Source organism: Arvicanthis niloticus, chromosome 14 (assembly GCF_011762505.2).
Source record: "Arvicanthis niloticus isolate mArvNil1 chromosome 14, mArvNil1.pat.X, whole genome shotgun sequence".
In the NCBI taxonomy this organism is placed as follows: domain Eukaryota; kingdom Metazoa; phylum Chordata; class Mammalia; order Rodentia; family Muridae; genus Arvicanthis; species Arvicanthis niloticus.
The window spans coordinates 19,800,349-19,822,752 of NC_047671.1; the positions used below are offsets into that span (position 1 = coordinate 19,800,349).

Below are 22,404 nucleotides of genomic sequence, written 5' to 3' on the forward strand. Positions count from 1 at the left end.
GACTGTAGAAACAATTACAGAGGATGCCAATTTGCATGTTTTTCATGTCTTGCTCTTCAGCATCTCACAGAATATGAAAACTAGATTGTCCAGAGCTATCATTTCAACATTCTCGGTAGATGCTCCATCCTTTACTAATTCTAAACGCCTTTAAAGACTATGTAGTTAAGTCCCTAGTTTGGGAAATTTAAGATTAAAAACCTTCCATTTGGAGGTCTTGCCATTCAGCTAAGTACCCAAAAAGGGAATGTTTAAATTAATGGAAGATTAAAGCAAGGAAGAACATTCTAGAAGGTATTCCATAATGGGGCTCTGTCACCACCTTCTCTATTTTATTGAGAAAATAGTCTGTTCCCAAGGGGCTGAAAGTTTATATTCCAACCATCAGACTAGTTTAACTATTCAAAGTTAAAAATGTCAGGGGGAAAAAAAACTCGTAATGGAAATGCTGACATGCTATGCAGTAAGCATGGGCAGGTGCCCTGCCACCAGGGTCATAATTCAATCAAGCTGTACTCTGACGTCATCTGTTATAGAAAAAAGCCAAATGGTTTATGAACAGCACCAGAACCCCCGAGATTAAATTACAGCCCTGATATTTAATCATGGGCCATACTATGTTATTTTTAATAACACAATACATTTTAACAGTTATTCGTCAACTGCCTCAGCCAAATTAGACCTTGCGATGACAAGCGAGCTGGGTTATAATGCCCATCCAGCACCATCTCAGTTTTATTTTATTTTTTTTCAGAAATGGCAAGCTACATGTTTATTTGTTTGTTTTTTTTTCCATTGCAAATATATAGTCAATAACAATTGAGAAGGTCAGGCCTTAACTAATAGCAGCACAGCCATTGTGTCTAGAAGGTTGGGACATATGTATTCACGCCCTGTGTTAGCTATAACCTACTGTATGATTTAGGAAAGAGATATTTAACCCTCTCCCAAGATCTTGGTGCTTTAATCATAAAATAGTGAGCATCTCTAAATACTTTTATAAGTCTAATTTTCCATAAATTTTCTACTTGCAAAAAGTAAATTAAAAAAAAAGATATAATAAGCTTATACTTAATCTTTGATAAGCTTATACTGAATCTAAATGGGTCACACATTGGTAAGAGGATAACTTCCGTGTAAACTTGTGGTTATCTTTAAGGTTCTAGGGTCAGAGTATAAAAATTTTAAAGTAAGAAAGATGCTTCCATTTTACTAGTCACCTAGGATAACTGATCAAAGGGTTATCCTACCACATAAGCATGTAGAAGCCAAAGTTTCCAGAGGCAACAGCATCATCAGCAAGTGAAGCAGGTTCTTTACCCAGTAATGCACAAATGCTGCCACACGTGTGAAGGGTTGTTTGCAAAACAAATCAATACAAGCACATCCAACAATGGACTGCAGCTAATAAACTGCATATAGTAATTACTACCAATGGCAGTCCAGAAAGTCATTCATTACATGTTAATTGTCACACACAAGTACAAAAGCAACCATCTGAACAACTGAGCGGCTGTACCTTTAAATAAAATACGTTCTTGTGGGCCTAAAATTTATCCGCAGGAACTAGTTCTAAACACAGCTGGGTATTTGATATGCTGATTAACTGGGCCTTTATTTGTTTTTGAAATGAAAGTAAATATGACAACCTCTTCAGTAATTTTGCTGTGTCTGGTGGTCTAATACAAAGAAATGTGTGTATCTGTAACTTACCTACATTACTTTCAGCAAAGTGCCAGCCCATCTTCCTGAAAGACTAGAGTCACCTGTCTTATGTCTGTCGCTCTTAAGCATAGAGTTATGATCAAGAGCATCCACCCCAACACCTAGCTTATACTGAATCTAAATGGGTCACACATTGGTAAGAGGATAACTTCCGTGTAAACTTGAAAAATTTGAAATTTGGTGGCCAATTTTGAAAATTTTAATCAGTGTAATTAAGAAACCTGTAACAAAAATAAACTTTCAAAAAAAATAAAAAGCCGATAATACGCTTTTCCTTCTCTAAGACTTAGCATGATCTAATTAACTTTGAAGAACACCTGGTCATAAAAAAAAAAAAATAGCTCATAAAATACAAAACTAAGCAAAAGGGAATGCTTCTTCTCCTACCTGGTCCTCATTTAGACATTATGTCTCTATAAGAATCTGATTTAACCTGCATACATATAGATTCTAAAGGCTTGGCCAAGAACATTTTGGTTCAAGACTTGTAAATTGAAGAACGTTTCAGAACACACTCTGTTCCTCATGAGGCAACTTGAGGTCTGTTATCTTGGGTTATGGGAACAGACCTCAACAGCATTCTGATACTCAAGCTTCGTGATCACAGGCCCGAGGCCACCAGGACCCAACTCCGCACCCTGAACAAAGTTACAAACCCCCAATATAAAATGGAGTTTACCATTAGAAGTAACTGTTTGATCTGTAAAGCTTACAGAATTACTTTGTTTAGCATACAGAGGGAGGCAAAAAGGAATGATTTTAAGCTCAAAACCAAAACAAAACTGCTTATATGACAGTCTTTCCAGCTCCATGACTCTAACCATTTAAGACAGATTCAAGCAATTAACAGCATAAACTTTCATTACATAGTTCTATTATATATGTTTATGTGACTTCGCTGTTCATCTGTTATTTAAGTGATTTCCTCATTACAATAGTAGGGGAAGGATAATTTGCTGATGTTGTCAAAAATGCTAAGCATTTCGGTCTCAATAATTCTTGGATCTCCGTGCTTGTTTAATGCATTTTATTTACTTAAGTCGGTGTCAAACAGAGTACCCACTCTCCCTTCTGAATTTAGAAGACTACCACTTTAAGCACACGCCTGGTAACAGACATATCGAAACCTCCAAAACTATTCATTTTAGGGACACAGGCTGAAGTTAGGATTATAGAGCTGGAATTCCATTCAAAGGCCTAACAATGAACTGCATGCTGTTTTATATTTAAATATAAGGGAGCTTTATTTGTTCAGATATTAATAGGTCACACTGGGTTACTGCAATTTCAGATCTGATTATTGACACAAAAATAATTGAAAATGTCTTCCCTGGGAACCAAATAGCTACACACAGATTTCCCATGGAAAAAAAAAACACACACACACATACACACAACTTTTAAAATACCCATTCTATTTTTTTCTGTAAAAGTAATGAGATAATATGAGAAAAATATACCAGCTCATATGGAAATTCATAATTTAAAAGGGTAACTTAACCTGGATACTGAGGCAGAAAAACAGTGGGTATGATTTGTAACATTACCTTAAATATGTTTTTTTTTTAATGCTTTCTACTCTAAAGATCATAAATACCATTTCATACCAGGCCTCAATATTATATTTCATAGCTATATAATCTTGAAAAATATGAGCTGTCTGGCTCTTGAAGCCTTTGTGTGGGCTGGTATGTGTGCCTATGTGAATGTGTGTATACATGTGTATGAAGGGCTATAAAGATTTGTGTCTAGGCAGGCCTGAATTTAAACTTCATTTCATTACTTCTTGCCTTGTGAGCACGTGGCTGACCACCACTGTGCCTCAGTTTCCCTCTTTATGAATCAGGCATGGTGATGTTTGCATTCACTTGTGTTCATGAGAGGATTAAAGCTAGACTACATATGCAACACAGAACCCACAGGGCACATGAAGCCATGCTAGTCTGTAGCATCACACTCTGCCTCCAGCTCAGCACTCTGTCCAGCACGCCTAAAGGAGCACAGGGGACACCAGGCAACCAATAAGCTAAAACAGAGTTCCAAACCTAAGCAAAGTGCTCGGAGGGAACTGGAGCACAGGACTTCCAGGGCACACAGCATATCAATCCTTGAACCCCATTATGGCTGACAAAGGACAAAAAAAAAAAAAAAAAAGGTGAAAAGTCCAATGTTATTTCCAATAAAGGGTTTGCCAGGCCACAGACAGCCAATCAAAGCTGATTTTCAATACTGAGGATGGACGTTCCTCACCTGCCATCTAGAGCTCCTCAGCTATGTACTGGAGGCTCTAGGTGTTAATCTGGGGCTGGCCCCCAAATACAAAGAGTCTAATATAACCTGTCTGATGCTACTGTACTTTTCAAAAGCTATTATGCAGATCTCTGTTGGTGCAAAAAAACTTTTATAACCACCATGATCTTTACCAGACTGGGATATGTACAGCATACACACACACACACATACATACACATACACACATACACACACATACACACACATACACACATATACACACATACACACACATACACACACATACACACACTCACACACACACAGGAAAGAAGAAAGGAAGGAAAGTAGGAAGCATCTCTCCCACAATACCTTCAAGAAAAACCAATTTCCTCTCCACACCATCAGAAAAAATCATACTAACAAGGTAGGAGTGAATGCAGGGTGTGAGCCACTTCAATTTTTTTTTCCTCTATCCTATAAAATTACCCATTTAGGTTGATTTTTTTCCCCTGTCCATGACTTTACTCAATTAACATATCATTGTGATGCCATGGGGACATAAGTAAGCTAACATACATGAAAGCCAAGAATTGTTTCCCCCCTTTCTAACTGGCTCAGCAGAGAGATGTGGTATGCTTTGACCCTACTTTTAATTGTTTTAACACCAGTAGGTTTGGCAGCATTTACCAACTGCTGAACACCTAAGAAGTACGCAAGCACAAGGTAAGAACCCTCCACTTTTGAACTAAAAGAGCAAGCTGTAGCATCCTTCACAGACTCGCTGTTCACATGTGCTCACAGATGCCAACAGAGCTAACCTAACAAGATGTTCACGGTAGTATCGTTTTAGTAGGTCAACTTTAAAATTATTTTTTAAAAATGATGTCAAGCTCTAGTGTGTTTATCTTTTGTTCCCAAAAGCCTCAAACATCGTCAAATAAACTACACTTTTGTTATATCAGAAAATAAAACCTCAACTCACCCTAACACACAGATACTTTCTTTTTTGGCAACTCAGTCTTTTTTTTTTTTTTTTTTTTTTTTTTTAAGTGAGAACAACTTTCCAAGCACACAGGCATGTGGATGCTTTTAGTTCATGTTAAGATCAATGATATAACAGATATCAGATTGCTTTGTACACATTACCATACAGGTTAGAGCTACTCCTTAAAAGTAATCCCAGAGCCACCAGTTAAGGTCATGGCAGCTCTGGTCTACCCGGGCTGAACAGTTTTACTGCATTCTGTGGAACACCTGCAAACATCAAACAAAAAACGGCTGGTCCTTTCCTGGGTTGACAAAAGCCTTTCAAGTGAAAAATGCTCCCCGGGAATGTCAGGCTGGAGCTCAGGTTACATTCCATTCACCCTAGCAGCCTTACCGTTTCTTCTGGTGGTAGGAAAAGCTGTGTTTGTGGAATGAAAGATTAAAGCGAATCTGGCCACACTCTTTCCATTCTCGAACAGAATATCACCCATTAATGGGATCAACAGCTATTGGGAACTTGCAGCATGAAATATGACCAGACTTCACTTAGGGAATTAAAAAAAAAAAAAAAAAAAAAACTGATTTTTTTTTCTCCAAATTGGACTCATTTACTTATAGTCTAGATCTCTTTGTCCTGAATGTAAGTTTCAAAGTCATATCTGAGTTCATTCAGGAAGGTGAATATACAACTTGAAGTAACTTTAGAAATAATTCCTCTATCCAAAAGTTTCTAATACATGCTCCCAGTTAAAAGGCAAAATGCAGCTTTCATAATTTTTTAAAGTTATGCTTTAAAAGAGAGGTGACTCATATTGTGTAGAAATATATGCCTTGTCCTGCTATGCCTTAATTGATGCGGAAACTAACAGTCTGCAGCCCTGTACCTCAGTCACCATCCTCCTGCACCATAGGAATGCACTGCATTTCCACCAGACAGGCAGGATAAAAGAGCCCTACACTTACTACCCTTACAAGGCAAACATCTGGTCCTGAAAACTATGCCACTGGTACCAGGTAGCTTTAAAGTTCAGCACCTTCAAGATAATCTCTGCATATTCATTAGAAACAGCCTAACAGGTCATGATGGATGAAGTCTTTTTCTGGGATTACGGATACATAAACACAACCCACACACAAACAACGACACACCAACACAAAACACACAGACACACACATATGCACCAACACAACACACACACACAGAAACACACCAATACAACACACAAACACAGACACACCAACACAACACACACACAGATACACATCAACACAACACACACAGACACACACATCACTGTCTGATCAGCTATACATTTTTATACATGACTATTTGCCAAATGAATTAGTACATATTCAAATCATCCATCCTATACTGTCTACCAACACTTCAAGGTTTCAACAAGGACTTTAACTGAGCATGAATACAGAATATGAGTTGAATAAAACAACTGTCTTTTTAAATTTAACATATTTCATACTCATAATTTGTCTCAATAAATTAAATCACAGCTAAAGTAATACATTAGGTTATTCCAAATGTGTCCATCATTACAACAAGTGCAAACAGTATTTTATACTAACTCTGAAAGGAGAACTCTGGGCCTGCCTGACATCTACTTTAGTCAGATTTCAACTATACACACATTTCTTAAGTCAAACATGAAGGAAATTACTGCCAGACATAAGGTTAGTAATTTGATGGTGTCTACAGGAAGCACTAACTTGACTACAGAACACATTGTCTTCATCTTTACTTGAAGCATTCATATTAACATTTTCTGTCCTGAAAGCTACATAAAGAATACTATACAGAAATTTGTAATATGGAATGCTAATACCAAATTTTTAAAAATGGAACCAATAACAGGGCTCAAACAGTAAAGCAAACATTTTGTCATTAATACTCTTAATAAAAGAAGACCCCAAAATATGCTAAGGTAAAGTTATAGGAGGCACCATGTATTCTATGAATCATGATAAAGAGAGAAAATTCCCCTAAACTTATGGGAGCCAGTAGGAGTAACTCACTTGGAAAACACCAAGTTCTAAAAGATGTTATTTGTATAAAAATACACAAAGTATACAAGTCACCTAGCTAAACAGATTTCTTTGCCTGTTGTTGCACCAGATGAAAACAAATAAATAAAAGTAATGTCCATAGCTGACAGACAAACACACTAGCATCTCACAGCTATAAGATGTCAACATTTACCAGCCTGACTTCAGAGGCGTGCTACCTAGTAGACTGTTATATACCATGGCCAGAACTCTTAACATCCTGCAGCTGCTTGAGAGGCATCAATGAATTTAAACCCTGGACCTAAAGGACAGCAGGCAACAATGTATTGACTCCTCATTTAAAACTGCCTGGCTTGAAAAAGATATAACAAAACAAACAAGCAAACACATCTTATAGAAATGTCACATTTTCAGTTCCCACTGTTAATGAGAGACACTCAAAGAGCTAAAAATTCCTCCTCAGATGCCAGATAATCACTGTGCACACAGATTCCTTTGTGAATACCGCGGCCTTTTTGTAGAAGCATCACCCAAAGAAGTCTCACGTATAAAACGTATAAAACGCTAAGTCTCTCCAAATCTGCAACATTAACTTCACTGCATAAGTCAATGATAAGGGAGAGAAAACAAACAGCTCCAGCATCCACAAGATAGTTTAAAGATAAATGAATTCCTACTTAGCCTCTCAGACTAGCATGAGGCTATTTACAGACTTGTCTGAAAAATTAAGTGTCGCTTTCTTTAAAACAGTTAATTGTACACAGGACCTAATAACTGGCATTATTTCCCCTTTTATGAAAGTCAGATTTTTCCCCCTGTATTTTAAAATAGGGAACATGGATTTGTCCACATGTTATTAACATCAGTCTTACGCTATATTTTTAAAAATTATGTTTAAATTGTGACAGAATTCTGATACGGGTTTTCCTGCTTTAGAAAATAGGTCTCCCTTGAATTGCAAAAGGCAACATTCTGGGTAAGTTTGTTGCTGGTGGGTAATGAAATAACCACATCATCTTAGGTTAAAACTCAATGACTTCTTTCAGAACACTCCAACAGAGCCCAAAAATACACAAAGAGCAAATAAACAACTGAGAACATTGAACTTCACACCAAGAAAAGAATTCACGTACTTGAGCCAGTAAAATGTCCACTCGCCAAAGAAGTTGGTCCGTTTTTCCCACTGCTTACGGGAGGCGAAAACATCTAAAGGAAACAAAGAGATGGCAGAGTTGAAAGGAAGACATTCGTGGCTTCAGAGTTCACCAAAGATCTCTCACACTCTTGATAAATAACTTAAGAGTTAATGCTAAGGCTTTATTTAGAAAAACATATAGCCATCAAACTTAAAACTAAACCAGGCGCCCCGTCCCAGCCTCCTCCCCCTCCATTACCACTATTAGCTTTCTCCTCGGGTGACTTAGATTGTCAGATAGCCCTACTACATTCTGAACACAGTCCCCATGGCATTATCAAGACAGGATAGGGGGACAGCAGCCTTTCTAGAAAACACTAGTTTGACAAAAGAGAAGAAAAAGTTGTTTGTTTTATATTGAAAACCTTGGACATAACATAAATGTGGCAATATCCTTTTCCACCCGTTACAAGACTTGTCTGCCATACATAAACCCAAATCAAAATCAAAATGCCACCTGCAATAAATTCTCACTTCAGCTCAAACATGAGAGCAACGCAGGCAAGTCTCTCAGTCTCTCAGTCTCTCACTCTCTCTCTCTCTCTCTCTCTCTCTCTCTCTCTCTCTCTCTCTCTCTCCGCTCTCTCTCTCTCCTGTCTCTCTCACTCCCTCTCTCTCCAGCATCTATTTCCGCCCTAACTGGTTTGTTTCCCTCTTCTCCTCCAGTCTAATGTGTTTTGCACACCTTCCCTGAGTCAGAGCCTGCAAAAAGCAAAAGAGCGAATGGAGAAAGTGCAACAAGCAGAAAGGGGGCTGCAAAGCCACCTATGGGCTACTGCTTCCTGCCAAAACTTTCGGGAGAACCACTTCTCCACAGGGTCTGGGAGAGCAGCGGTGGTGGCAGCCAGCAGCGGCAGGCAGCAGGAGCGGGAGCAGTGTGGGGGAACCCCACTTCGAAGGTGGTTTGGATTTTATTTGTGCGTTTTGGGATTTTTTTTTTTTTTTCTTTACAAAATGCATCTTACACCAAACTCATCTGGATTAAAACTGAATCCATGCTCCTGGCACGTCTGGACCTCGTGGGAAGCAGAGGGGAGGGAGAAGAGCCAAGAGAGTATAGTAGTAAAAACTCCACAAGTGTGTAAGTTCCTCTTTGTGCTGATTTCAAGACTGTAATTTACTAAAATAGTCCAGGACACCCTGAAGAATGTGTGCTCAATTTATGCATAGGAGTTCCCAGAATCCCAAAAGAAGAGGCACCCAGGCGGAAGTCAGGAGGACCCCCACAGAACCAACAACCTCAACTTTACAGCACCTAGCCCCTCTACTGCCTAGTTTCCCTTATTTTTTTTAAGTAAATAAATATGTAAATAAGATGTGAAGTCGTACACAAAGTTAGCAGTGCACTCTGTTCAGACGTGGACAAGTTTTTGGTGGACTTTACAGTTTTAAGAGGTATCTTGATGGAGTGAGGTTCCATTATTTAGAGAAATTGGTAGGTAAAGAAATCAAGGCAAGTAATTAGACTCATAAAAAGAAAAAATAAGCTTTGAGTCTTCCACATCCCAAAATTAGTTGAAAAAAAAAAAAACTTGTCAAAGAGACCCTCACATTTTCCAAGGATTCAGGCAATTAAAAATTATCCCAGTCTTTCACATTTCTATGGGTTCCTAGCTGAAGTGTTGGGGGAGGGTTGTTTTTTTTTTTTTTTTTTTCCACAGCTGTTGTTAGTTTCCACCGTTCTTTCTTACCGCACTGAAATCCAGTAAATCACTCAGCTCTTTGTCCGTCCCTAAGGCAGCCATTCGCTGTTGGTGATGCATTTTAGCAAAATCACACAAACCTAGAAACATGGAAATAACCGCAATCAGAAAATCCAGTCCCAATCCTTGGAGAAAACACAATCGGATTTTTGGAGACTGGGGGCTTTGGTGGGGTGGGGGATGTAGGGGCGGGTGGGATTAAGGTAGAAAAGGAGGGAGAATTATTGTTGGGTTTTGTTTTGATTCTTTTTTTTTTTTTCATGGAATAGGCAGCAATAGCAAAAGAAAAAAAGAAAAAAAAAAAGGGAAAAAATAGCGATATTGTATTTCAAAAGAGACGATCAAACTAGCAACATCCACTATAAAACCAAATCCAGGAAAGAAGGGGGGGTAGCCGCTCTTCAGCGCATCAATTTATGCAACAGGAGGTAGAGCGAGAAATGAATGGATCACAGAGAAAAGAGAAACTACAGCACGAACCGGTCTCAACTTTCCCCCCACCCTCCACCCCACCCCCTCACACACACACACTCACGCGCACACACTCGCACACACTCACAGCACTCCCCCCCCACACCCCCCACACCCCCCGCCCTGCAAAGTAGCTCGAAAGAAATTAAAGACCAGCGTCTCTGGAGTGCAAACCGGTCCACAGGGGGGTGGGGTTGCCGGGGAGGGGGAGCCCAGAAGAGCCTCAGGGTCCTCCAATTGTCCAGCACCCCTAATTTGTGAAAGAAAGGGTTGTTTAAAAAAAAAAAAAAAAAAAATTGAAGTCAGGCCCATTGGCAAAGTGCGCTGTGCCCGGGAGCCCGCTGGGCCCGGAGGGGGCGGAGGCCGGGGGAGGGGACGCCGTCGCTCCCGAGCTCCCGAACCCCGGCGGGGACAGCGGGGACCATGGGGCCCCGAGCCCGAGCGCGGTCGCCCAGCCCGGCCCGGCCCGGCCCCGCCGCGCATCCGCCCAGCCGGCCCCGCCGCGCCGCTACCTACCGCCCGCGCGCGACGAGGGGCTCCCGGTGCAGCGCCGGCGCCCAGGCGGCGGTCATGTCTATCCCCCTGCCTCCGCCACCACCACCTCCTCCAACGGCCGGCGCCCGCGCCCGCTCCGGCTTCCCCGCCGCCGCCGCCGATCCGCAGACACACAGCCAAGATCCCTGACTCTTAACACCAACTCTCTTCTCCCGGGAGGGGAGGGGACGAGGGAAGGGGGGAGGGGGAACACGGCGAGGCGCACGGAATTGCAAGTTCAGCAAAGAAATGGGTGGGGGGGCTCCGGCGGGGAGACGCGGCGCTCCGGGCCGGGCTGCCTGGGAAACACCCCTACCCCAGAAAAAAAAAAAAAAAATCCCAACACCTCCCCCGTCTCGAGGAAAAAAAAAAAAAAACCACCAAGGAAAATTCACCCAGCACCTCATTTTTTTCCCCCTCAGATCTCCAGTTACAATCTGAAGCCTGAACAGTTCAGGGTTTGCCGGGTTCATCCATCGGAGGCACTTTGAAATTGATTCGAGTTTACATCCCTTCTCTCTTCAGTCTGTCTGTCTCTCTCTGTCTGTCTGTCTCTCTCTCTCTCTCTCTCTCTCTCTCTCTCTCTCTCTCACTCACACACACACACACACACTGCAAAGCAAGTTTTGCTTTGCCGCAAATACACGTGATGCATAAAGACTTTGCCAAGATGAACAATATTTTTCTTTTCCATACAGAAACCCATCCACATTTTTACTAAGGGGGCTATTTTGTTTGGATAGTTTTGCGTTTGGGGCCGAAGTCTGAATCACAGACTTTCTTCTTTTCGCCCTTTTAACTCACAGAGCCGTACAGCTGCAAACTTTGTTTTAAAAAGAAAAAAAAAAAAAAAGACCAAAGTAATTTTAGGGAATAAATATGGTTTTGCTTTTACACTTGAGTTTCTAACTCCAAGTCCGCGCTCGGCAGCACTTCAAGTTTTCAACTCAACATTTACCACTACAGGCCCTACATGCTCTTAAAACACACTTTTTCCACATTACCTTTTAGGATAAAAATTAAACTTTAAAATTATCTTTTCGTAATAACATGCGTGCTTTACCCAGTATATGCAACATTCATTATTTTGATGTTAAAGAACACATTTGCCCAACCCTGGCATTGCTAAATGTGCGAGTACGTACCGAAATGCATGCACACACGTTTTCCCATTGGCAATTATTTAATAGGTTGTTCCTTTTGTTTGAAATAAAACATTGGGATCAACATTCTAAAAATTCAGTTCAATTACAAACAGTTTACTCTGACAGCAAATTGTAACGTTACCTTCAATGGCCACAAATATGTTCACAATATTCCAAGGAAAGAGACTTTAAAAAGAGAGACAAAAATCTTCTGCAAGTACTTAGTATCTCACATGTGTATTCCCCCAAAAGAGTATTTTAAATAGTAGTCAGTCCTGTTCCAGGGTTAGCCACAGATTACAAGATTATGCACCTGGCTCTGGTTTTTGCATTTTCCATCATAAAACTGTAACAAAATTCCCTCCCCCAAAAAAGTAATCATTAAAAAAAAATCCGACAACTTTTTCTTATTGTTTATAAAAAATAATCAACACAGGATAGTTATAATTGTTCTTCGGTCTTGTTGGTTGTATTTTTTTTTCTTCTCTTTCAAAGTCCTAAACTTGTTCCAAGTTTAGAGGCGTCTCATCATCATCATCATCCTCAACACCATCATTGACTCCCCCGAGGAGTCACATTGATAATAATAGGTTTCCCTGAAAGATACATTGTAATCCATTCACATCCGGGCACTGCGGCTTATAAAGAGAAGGCGCTGCGGCCGCGGCTGCTCCACCAGACAATGACTGGGGAGGGGCGGGGCGGGAGCGCGCGACCATAGAGTGGTAAACAGAGCGCCTAGAGAGGCCGCCAAGATGGCGGCGCGCTAAGCCACGCCTCCTCCGGGAACCGGGGCGGTCCCGCAGGCGGGTGGGTCTCACTCAGGTCGTCTCTCCCGGAGCGCGCATGGAGCCCTGTCCGGTCTGGCCTTGATCTCTGACTCAGAAGTGTTGTTCCCGCAGCGTGAAAGAACTCGCGGGGAGGCCCGGAAGATGCCGTGCGTGCCTCAAGCAGCTGGGTCCCTGTCAGTGTGGATGCAGAGTTTTCGGGCCCGCTGGGGCGGTTTCGGGAAAGGCCACCAAGTCAAGTGTGATCCCGAGTTGGGAGAGTGGGAGGGTCCTCTCCTCTCCAGTCCCACCCCTTCTTTATCACCCCCCAGGAGTGTGAGAATTCCGTTAGTGCAAAAGTCTTTCTTTATTGATATAAGACTCACATGGCTCTTGAGCCAAGAACCATGAAGCAAGCAACTTCCAATTTGGGCCAGTTACCTTCTCAAACCTGTTTTCTAGTCAGCAAATAGCGATGAGACTTTGAGATACCTATATGATGCGCATAAAGGTGAGGCTACTACTATAGAAATACACCGCTTCCATCCCTAATTTCTTTCTTAAGGACTCACTGATACCCCTAACCTAGACATGTGCAATTGTAGATTCTGAAGTCTCCAAAGAATAGTGTCCAGTTCTCCCAACAGAAAACTCGAGTATTGGTCACCTCTTTACACGGCAACAAAAGCAAGTGAAATAGCACCAAGCCTGACCCACAGCCTAAGTTTATTAAATGGCATAAATTTGCCTAAGTAAAACTACTCTCTATATTAAGTGATAGAGCCACCTTAAAAGACAATCTGTGACCAGAGTCCACATTCACCCGTGTTCCCAAGCCATCTGGCAATGAGAATGTCCTCATCTCTATTTTCTGATTTGAATTCACTGCAGTGACAGAATTGAGATGTTTTACTTGAGAGTTTTTACAGGACAAGAATTGGGACATTTATGGGCTGTTTCACACATCACAAAGACTCCAGTGTTTTATCCCCCATGCCACATTTTCATCCTAAAATAATATTTTACATTTATCCACCTCTTCATACTGCATTATCACAGACATTATCTCTGGTTCTCAGAGTAAGCCCTCAACAGGCTCTGGAAAAGATCACAAACATTGGCTTGGGGAAAAATATTCCATTGGCTCTACCTCCAATCAGTGCTGTGACCTCAGACTCCGTGCCAGTGACCTTTGCTGTAAAACACAGAGGCTAGATTAGATAATCCCATAAAAATCCCTTTTAGCTTTTAGGTTCGGAAGATTCACCCTCCTGAATTCAAGGGCAGCAAATGGTCTGTCCAGAAATCACTGGTAAGATCAAGTTCGGGATCGAAAAGCACCCTGCTAACCCAGTGTGGTTTGTTTTCTCTGACTCCATTTGATCAAAAAGAAAAGTAAGCATGCAAGTCCCCTTCCTGTTTTAAATTAAGGGACAAATGTGGGTGTGTTCCTCTTTGTTTTTTCCTGAACTGTCAGAAGATAAGTACTTTCTAATTATACTTATGGAAATTGGAGGCACCTTAAAAAAAAAAAAAAAAAAAAAAGAATTAGTGTACTGGATGAGTTCTTGGTGCTTCCTTGGTCTACAGATTACCCCAGAACCTGTCTTTGTATCTTGATATGGATGTGTGTCTTAGTCAACTCTGGCCGATACAACACAGTGAGATAGACCAGATGATTTGCAGAAAAAGTGTTTACTTTTAAGTTCCAGAGTCTAAAGTCTGAGGTTAGGGTGAAAGCATGATCAGGTTCTGTTAGGATTCTTCCTCTTCATGGCTTGAAGATGGCTGCTTTCTACCTATACTTTGGGAGCAGGGGGCAATTCGAGAGACAGGGTCTTCTGTTTATCCCCAGCTGTCCTGGAACTTGCTCAGTAGACCTGACTGGTCTTGAACATAGAAAAATCCACCTGCCTCAGCCTCCTGAGTGCTAGGATCAAAGGTGTACCACCACTGCCTGGCATCTACCTATATACTTTCATATAATTTGACAGAGAGCTCTGGTCTCTTTTTCTCATAAACTTACTAACCCAATGCTAGACTAGGCTAGCCTATGACCTTATCTAAGCTGAATTTCTTCCCAAAGGTCTACTTCCTAGTACATTGTGACTTTGGCACAGGAGTAGAGGCACAAACACACTCTCTAAAAGAGTGTAAACTTAAGTGGATGCCACTGGATTCCTTTCAACCTCAGCCCAGCAGTCTAGAAACACTGGAGCACTGGAACAAAGAGGAAGAAATCAACTGTAGTCTAAGGTAGAGTGGTAAATTAGATAGGTGTTCTGATAAGCTGATCAGATGGGTACCCGGTACCACATCATGTGAGTGCCATGGTTCTGGAAAGCAGAAATCCAGAGCAAGTGGATAAAAGTGCTCTTTGGATAGAGAGAAAGGTCTTGGAAGTTCCAAACGTAGACAATGAAATCCTGAGTAGAGTTATCTGTATAAATTTTGCCAATCAGCTAGAAGACTCATTGCCTCCAAGACAGCAGGACACTGCAATCTTCCCCTTCCTCAGCTGGGCCAACTTGAGAACTTTCCTGATCTAACAGGACATGGAACATGTCCCATTAAAATTCCAGGGTTGTTAATATTATCATTAGCATGTTAGAATGTTTTTATTGAAATAGAATTATGTCACTTTTCCCTTCTTTCAACTCCTCTCACAGATACCCTTCCTAAACTCTAATGCCTGCCTCTCAAGTTAATAGCCTCTTTGGTTATTATTGAGGTGTGTGTGTGTGTGTGTGTGTGTGTGTGTGTGTGTGTGCGTGTGCATGTGTATTCAAATATATATAAATACAAGTTGCTGGATCCATTCTTGTTTTTTGTATAAACACGGCTGCAGGGCTAATCACTACGCATTGGAAAACCAGTAAGGAGGAGGTCTATCTCTTGGCCTAGGCTAATTATCCTTTTTCCAGCAGTCATTAGTTACCTGTAGTTCTTTGTCTAGGGATGAAATACCTAGAAATTTTCCCTGTCCACGTTACCATGTTCATGAATATTGCCCTCATTGTATCCTTTTGTATGCAGCCATTTCTAAGTGAGACTATTTCACCGCAGACCCATCCCCCTTTCCAAAATGTTCCCTGATCCACAGGTGCAGGAGTTGTGATGCAGATGTAGTCTGTTGGGGCTGTGCTCTCTACAACCTGTTGATCTCTGTGTTGTGTCCATCTGTGGCTTTCTGTGATGGTCTCCATTTGCTATAAAGAGATGATCCTTTGATGAGGAATGGTAGCTACAATTGTCTGTAGGTTAAGGTTTAAAATGCAGTAAGGAATTCTGCTAGTCTAGCAAAGTGGCAGTAGCAGACTCTTTTCTAAGGCCTATGGTCTCTAGCACTGTGAAGCTGTCTAGGTTTCCAATACCAGGCACGGTTTCCCCCGGTTAGAGGGGGGCTTAAATCCAATGAGACAGATGTTGGTGGGAGTGCAGCTTATCTTTGCATATCTTGCCAGACTGGTTATTGCCACAGTTCATAGGTGTTGCAGCTGGAGAGGACTGTTGAATTGTCTCCTCCTCTTGGCAGCTTGTATAACATTTTCTTTTAAGCAGAGAATTCTTTTCTCAGAGGCAAACAGTTTGCTTTACTCCCAGACTCAAGACTACCTAATGTGTGGTGCCAATCCTATAGTCAAGATGGTCCATAAACATGTTACTTCCTTTTCAACCATTTGGTGACTTCTGGCAAGTTCCACAGCTTCTCAATCTTTAAGTTACTTGTGTCCTGATACCTTACATGCCTGGTTTTTTTTAAAAAATATTTATTTATTTATTTATTTATTTATTTATTTATTTATTGCATGTGAGTACACTGTAGCTGTCTTCAGACACACCAGAAGAGAACATCAGATCCCATTACAGATGGTCGTGAGCCACCATGTAGTTGCTGGGATTGAACTCAGGATCTCTGGAAGAGAAGTCAGTGCTCTTAACTGCTGAGCCATCTCTCCAGCCCATACATGCCTGTTTTTAATCAGGTGAGACGTGTTTTGAAAATGATAGAGTCCTATTTAATGTGCTCAGGTTTGACTAGAGAATGACCTCTATGGGCTCAGATCATCATCTTTTGGGCTTTGGGGAAAATGTTTGACTCTTGAGGGATCTTCCTTTATTAATGTATTAATGTCTTTACACAGCACAATGTGTTGGCATTTTGAGGAGTTAGGGAAAAGTAGATGAGTCCCTGAGGACATGCCTTTGGGGTGTATGGGCTGTATCTGGCTCGTATATTCCTTTCTCTCTGTGCCTTATCTGCCATAAGGGAAGTGGCCCTGTATCACACACCCCTACACCATGATGCTTTAGTTCCCCAAGGATCCAACATCAACAGAACTAAGGACTACAAACTTATTTTGGCTCTGAAAGCTAGAGCCAAAATAAATTACTCTCCCTTTAAATTGTTTACATCAAGTATTTTGCTACAGCCGTCAAGGTCTGACTATCACAAAATGTAAAACATCACTTCAGTGTGGAATGCCTGAAAATCAGACTTCATGAGTCTGAAAATAAAGGTAATTTTGAGACCTTCCTAGGTTCACAAAAAGATCAGACACTGAAGGGCACTTGGACCCAAACCTCCATTTGTTGTTGTGGATGTCAAGAATCAAATGCTATAGCTTGTCCAAGGTCATCTCTCTAATTGAGTGGCAGAGGTAAAAGGAGCTCTCAGAAATTGAATGCCAAGCCAGAATATCATAGAAGTCTCCCTCAAATTCTACCCCATTTTATTAGTTCTGCTTATGTTGAAACAAGCAAACAAAGACAAATACAAACAAACAAGAGGGAACCAGCTCTTGGATGTTCTGATAAAATTACTTGATGAGAAAAAGTCAGCAAATAGTTTCCAAGCATCTACTTTGTGTCAGAGACTGTTCTCCCAGGACCTGAGGCAAGCGTGTTGGCAAAGAAAACAAGAGGATAGAAATGTCAAGGGCAGTCCTGATTGAGTGGCTAAGTCACAGTAAGTACGATACTGCTTATGGCAGATGTGCACAAAAGGGATGGTTGCCACAAACATTCTCAGGTTAATAAGACCAACAGACATAACAGTTTAGGACTCCAGTCTAGAGCTTTTTTGCCTTATTAACGATGAGTCTGAAAGGCTTGGGCCTCCCACAGCAACTTCGTGCATCACAAACTTTGATTTGTGTCACAGGAATGTCTATACGTGTTAAAACTCACACTGCTGGACCTCAGTCATAGAGAGAGAAAGAGACAGAGAGAGAGAGAGAGAGAGATCATGTTGTGTTAGAGTCACTTGCTCTAACTCTTGAGAGTCAATTGTGCAGCCCCACCCCCACCAAATGTTTGGTTCCTTGATATTTAATAGATATAGATGCCTTAAAATTGGCCATGATACATATATATACCATTGAAATCAACAAGCACTGGGGCTCAGAAATTTTCATCAGGTAGCAAGAAGTTCATTGTTTGCCAGAATATCAATGGATGCTTAACCCCAAGCACTGACAAGCATCCTGGATGATGCTGAGGACATTCTTAGGGTGAGCTGAGCATGGGACACACAGACACACACAGACACACAGACACACAGACACACACACACCATTTTAAAACAATATTGTTACATCTATTTGGCAATCTCTAGAGTTTCAAAAGATAGGTGAGCTTCATCATTTCCTGAAGTCATATGCCTTCTGTTTGTATATCTCTGCTCAAAGCTTCTCAGGGTAATAGCTCACAAGAGAGGGTTGGTAAGCCCAACTGACACCCACAAGGATTTCTGTGACTATTCTAGTATCACGATTGTCAGATGACCTTACACAGCTTGGTGATGTTATCTACAACTACATTGACTTTCTTGCTGTTGGAATCTCCAGAGCGCACAGATCTGCCCATACATGGAATCCAGTATTGTCCATTTGACATCTATGACCTCTGGGTCAAGGAAGCTTGATCAAATGGATTTGCAACCTTACAAACCTTGATCCATGGGCCACACAAAGTCAGTCCATTACCCCTTCCTGTCCTACCAGCCCAGTGAGCCCAGTCTTTGCCATCTGGGAAGGTTTCTATACTTTTAAACTTCTAGGAACCTTCCTGTAGGGGACCATTGGAGGGTACTCTCAGTTAAGATTTTATTGCTGTGAAGCACTTCTGCCTTAGTTAGGGTTTTATTGCTGTGACCAAGGCAGCCCTTATAAAGCAAACATTGAATTGGGGCTGGCTTATAGTCTACTATCACCATAGTGAGAAGTGTGATACTGGAGAAAGAGCTGAGAGTTCTACATGTTGATTGGAAGGCAGCCAGGAGGAGGATCTCTTTCCACTCTGAGTGGAGCTTCATTCTAGAGACCTTAAAGCCCACCCCCACAGTGACACATTTCCTCTAACAAGGCCACACCTCCTCCAATAAGGCCACACCTCCTAATAGTGCCACTTCCCATGGGCCAAGCTTATCCTAACCATCATATCTTGCAACCATGCCACCACAACAATCTAACCATGACACTCTTAGAAGAGCAGAATCCAGTGAGACTCCATCCTTCTTGCTATCTCTCAGACCACATTTGTTTGCCTGCCTCTTCCCATATGACTTGCTTGTTACACCCAAGGCTTTTTTGATGATCCATTTCTGTGCGCCTCAGTTTCCTCAAATATAAAGCTATCTTCCTATCTAGCTCCTTAATACCCTTTTCCTGGAGTCAAACTGCTTTTCTTCTCCTTCTGTTTGGAAGTGATCTGCACCTAAATTTTCCTCAATGAGAAAAAAAGAGTTCAGATTTTTTTCCTATCAGTAGACCTAACTCTAATATACCTATGTATTAACATTTTTAAAATACAAATGGACCAGTGTGATCATTGCTGGACTGTGATTGTTTTTCTTTTCCTTTCTTTATGAGATGACATATCGTGTATTTTTTATCACTACACATGTATTTTATGGAATTGTGTTAATAACTAGAAAACAGTCATACTATGATCTGGAAATATTTTTAAATGCATTTAGTTCTCAGGATAACGCTATCAAGTAAGTACACAGAAATTCTCTCATTTTATACTTGAGGAAACTGAGGTACACATAAAATGTCTAGGATACAATCATGAAGTTAGCTGATATCTAGAATCAAAGCTCTGACTAGGACTCTGTTAAACATGACCTTGACTCAGTTGCCCCCTGGCTCTCCTATGCCTGTGCCACAGCCTTCCCATCTACCTCTTTCCTCATCCTGCTCTAATGTTTCATCCACCCTGGCATGCCCCACTGACTAGGATATTCTTGGATGCCATTCCTGCCTCATATGTGTATGTGGGGAATTAAAAGTAAGTACTGCAGTAGCTTACCTCAAAATTAAGGTAATTATTAGATCAATGACTTTCCTTTTAAAAATAATGTTCTGTATTCCAAATCTCAATAACAAATGGGCTTCATATTATCAGCAGCCTTGGCAAATCCACATTCTATCCATGGGCCATTACCATCGATAATTGAGAATACATACACATGTTAATCAATCATTCATCCCTGCCTTCCCTCTCTCCTGCATGGTTCTAGATGTTGTCTGACTCAGCCTGAAGATTGGGAAGCACGGCCTGATTTCATCATCCTTTATTACCCTAAAGTATAATTGCAGATATTACAGACTTGGCGGAAGTTGAGAGGAAGGAGGACTGTGCTGAAATTCTTCCCAAAGCCACTGGCAATAATTTTATACTATAGCAACATTTCATTGTCTACTAAAGGTGTAATTTCCACCTTTTCCCTGTAGCTCAGGAAAACAAGAAATAAAATGAACACAACATAAAACAAAACGGGCTGTACTTCCACATCCAATTCATGTTGAAAGCTGTCCCTTTGGGGCATAGAAAAAACACCAGATCAAGAGCAAAATGCCAGATTGAAATCTTGCCAACACTGTGGTCATGGACACATGCTTGAAACCTTGGAACCACCATCATTTTAGGCATAGGGGATCTTAGACGGCAGAGGTTATTCTGGGCAATGTAGGTTATTTCATTATACCCCTGACCCTTAGCCACTAAAGGCTAGTAGTATTCCCCAACCTCTCAAGTCATGACATCAAAAACTACCTCTGTATAATTTGCTATGGCTAAATCACCCTGGCTGGGAACCCTAGCTGTAAACAAACCCTCTGACTCACTCACAGCCATCATCCCTGCATTTACAAGGATAAAAATCACTTGCTGTGGGCAGTTGTAATAGAGTCTAATGTATCCACCCCAACTTTGTAAATTATGAGTTAATACTTAATGCAGTAATGATGTATTGTTATTTTTATTTAGCCTATGCTGTCTTTTGAGAGTTCTGTATAAATCTGAAATACAGAATTTATTAAACCTGTAATACATTTCTAAGTATATTTCTAAAGCATATTTCTAAGTATATTTCTAAAGTATATTTCTAAGTATATTTCTAATGTAAAATGGATAGAACAGATGGAATGGGCAGCCACTTACCATTCGGCACCGTCAATAAACCAATAGTTAACACGGCTGCAATTCATAACCACAGGCTGCCTCCCTGCCTCTGGCTAATCCATTTAGGAAAGGGCTGATGTCAGTGTCAAGGGGAATCAGGTGCACACGTATTTGGCATCCTATGTCTAGAAAAAAACATGCCTTACCATCCTAAAGCAGGAGACCATCTCCAGTTGTAAAGTGCATTGCAGGAAGCAAGTACTCCTGAGGTGAAGGCAGTTCCCAGGCAGGGCTTGGAAAAGTGCATGGCCTCTCGATGTTGCTCACCACTGCTTTTCCTGACTGATGCTCCTAGGTGCATCCTTTTTGACCAAGTGCTCGCTGACGGCAGAATCCTTGCATGCTTCTCCCTGTAGCCATCCGCATTGCATAAGGAAGGAAGCACTTACAACAACACAGGCACTCGATATAATTTTATTGAACTCCTGGATGATTGTTCTGCTATATCATGCGAAAAAATGTTCTAACTCACCCAGGATAGAAAGATTCTGTGTATCAATATTGTCTGTATAACTTGAAGCTCGAAGAATAAAGATATAATTTTTAGTCCAAATGACAGGTGATATTCACAATCAGGGTAAATGTCCCCCCACCCCCAGGAGGGGAAAAAGTGCAGACTAGATATAAACCAATAATCAGATTCAATATTGATTAGAATCTGATTTATTCGATCACGTTTGCCCTTTTCATGGATGGATGACAATTAAATGCTAGAGAAAATGTATCTCCTATAACAATTATGCTAAATTAATTCATAATAGACACCCAATAACACTGTTTACATAGACTCCTATTGCTAGGAAAGAACTATCTAATTCACTTCCTCACATGAAAATTCAGTAAGTTTATATAATTCTATTACACTCCCTAGAAATGCTGATGGAGTCTGCTCTGCGTATCTCAGAGGGAGAGGAGCGGCAAACAGTGGGCAGCATCATTTACCGTATGTTCAGCAGTACCCATGGCTCAGAGTCACCATGGGCGGAGGTGAGCATCCCTGTGGCGTACTTCATGGTTAGGGGATATGATACAATCTAAGTTAGTATTTATTCACTCTTTCCAAGACTTTTCTTTTATCTTCAGCTTCTCTAAAAACAAGCAAATGAGTAAACAAGTAACTCCACTGGTGCACAAAAATTTATCCTCATCTTTCA

The 22,404-nt window shown here is 41.1% G+C and overlaps 1 protein-coding gene across 8 annotated transcripts in view; it reads right to left on the reverse strand.

Moving 5' to 3' along the window:
• Positions 1-12,670, reverse strand: part of Tcf4 (transcription factor 4) — a 347,192-nt gene extending 334,522 nt beyond the window's left edge. For 3 of the 8 annotated variants that reach the window (XM_076912504.1, XM_076912503.1, XM_076912502.1), the window contains exons 1-3: positions 10,852-11,006; positions 9,853-9,944; positions 8,100-8,172 (exon numbers count right to left, since the gene is read on the reverse strand). In XM_076912504.1, the coding sequence (XP_076768619.1) occupies positions 8,100-8,172; positions 9,853-9,924 (145 nt within the window). In that variant the 5' untranslated portion in view covers positions 9,925-9,944; positions 10,852-11,006. Of the gene's footprint in view, positions 1-8,099; positions 8,173-9,852; positions 9,945-10,851; positions 11,040-11,271; positions 11,516-12,156 lie in introns of those variants that run through there. The other 5 variants (XM_034518305.2, XM_034518301.2, XM_034518300.2 and 2 more) reach the window with 4 other exon arrangements.
• Between the last annotated feature and the right edge of the window lie 9,734 nt (positions 12,671-22,404).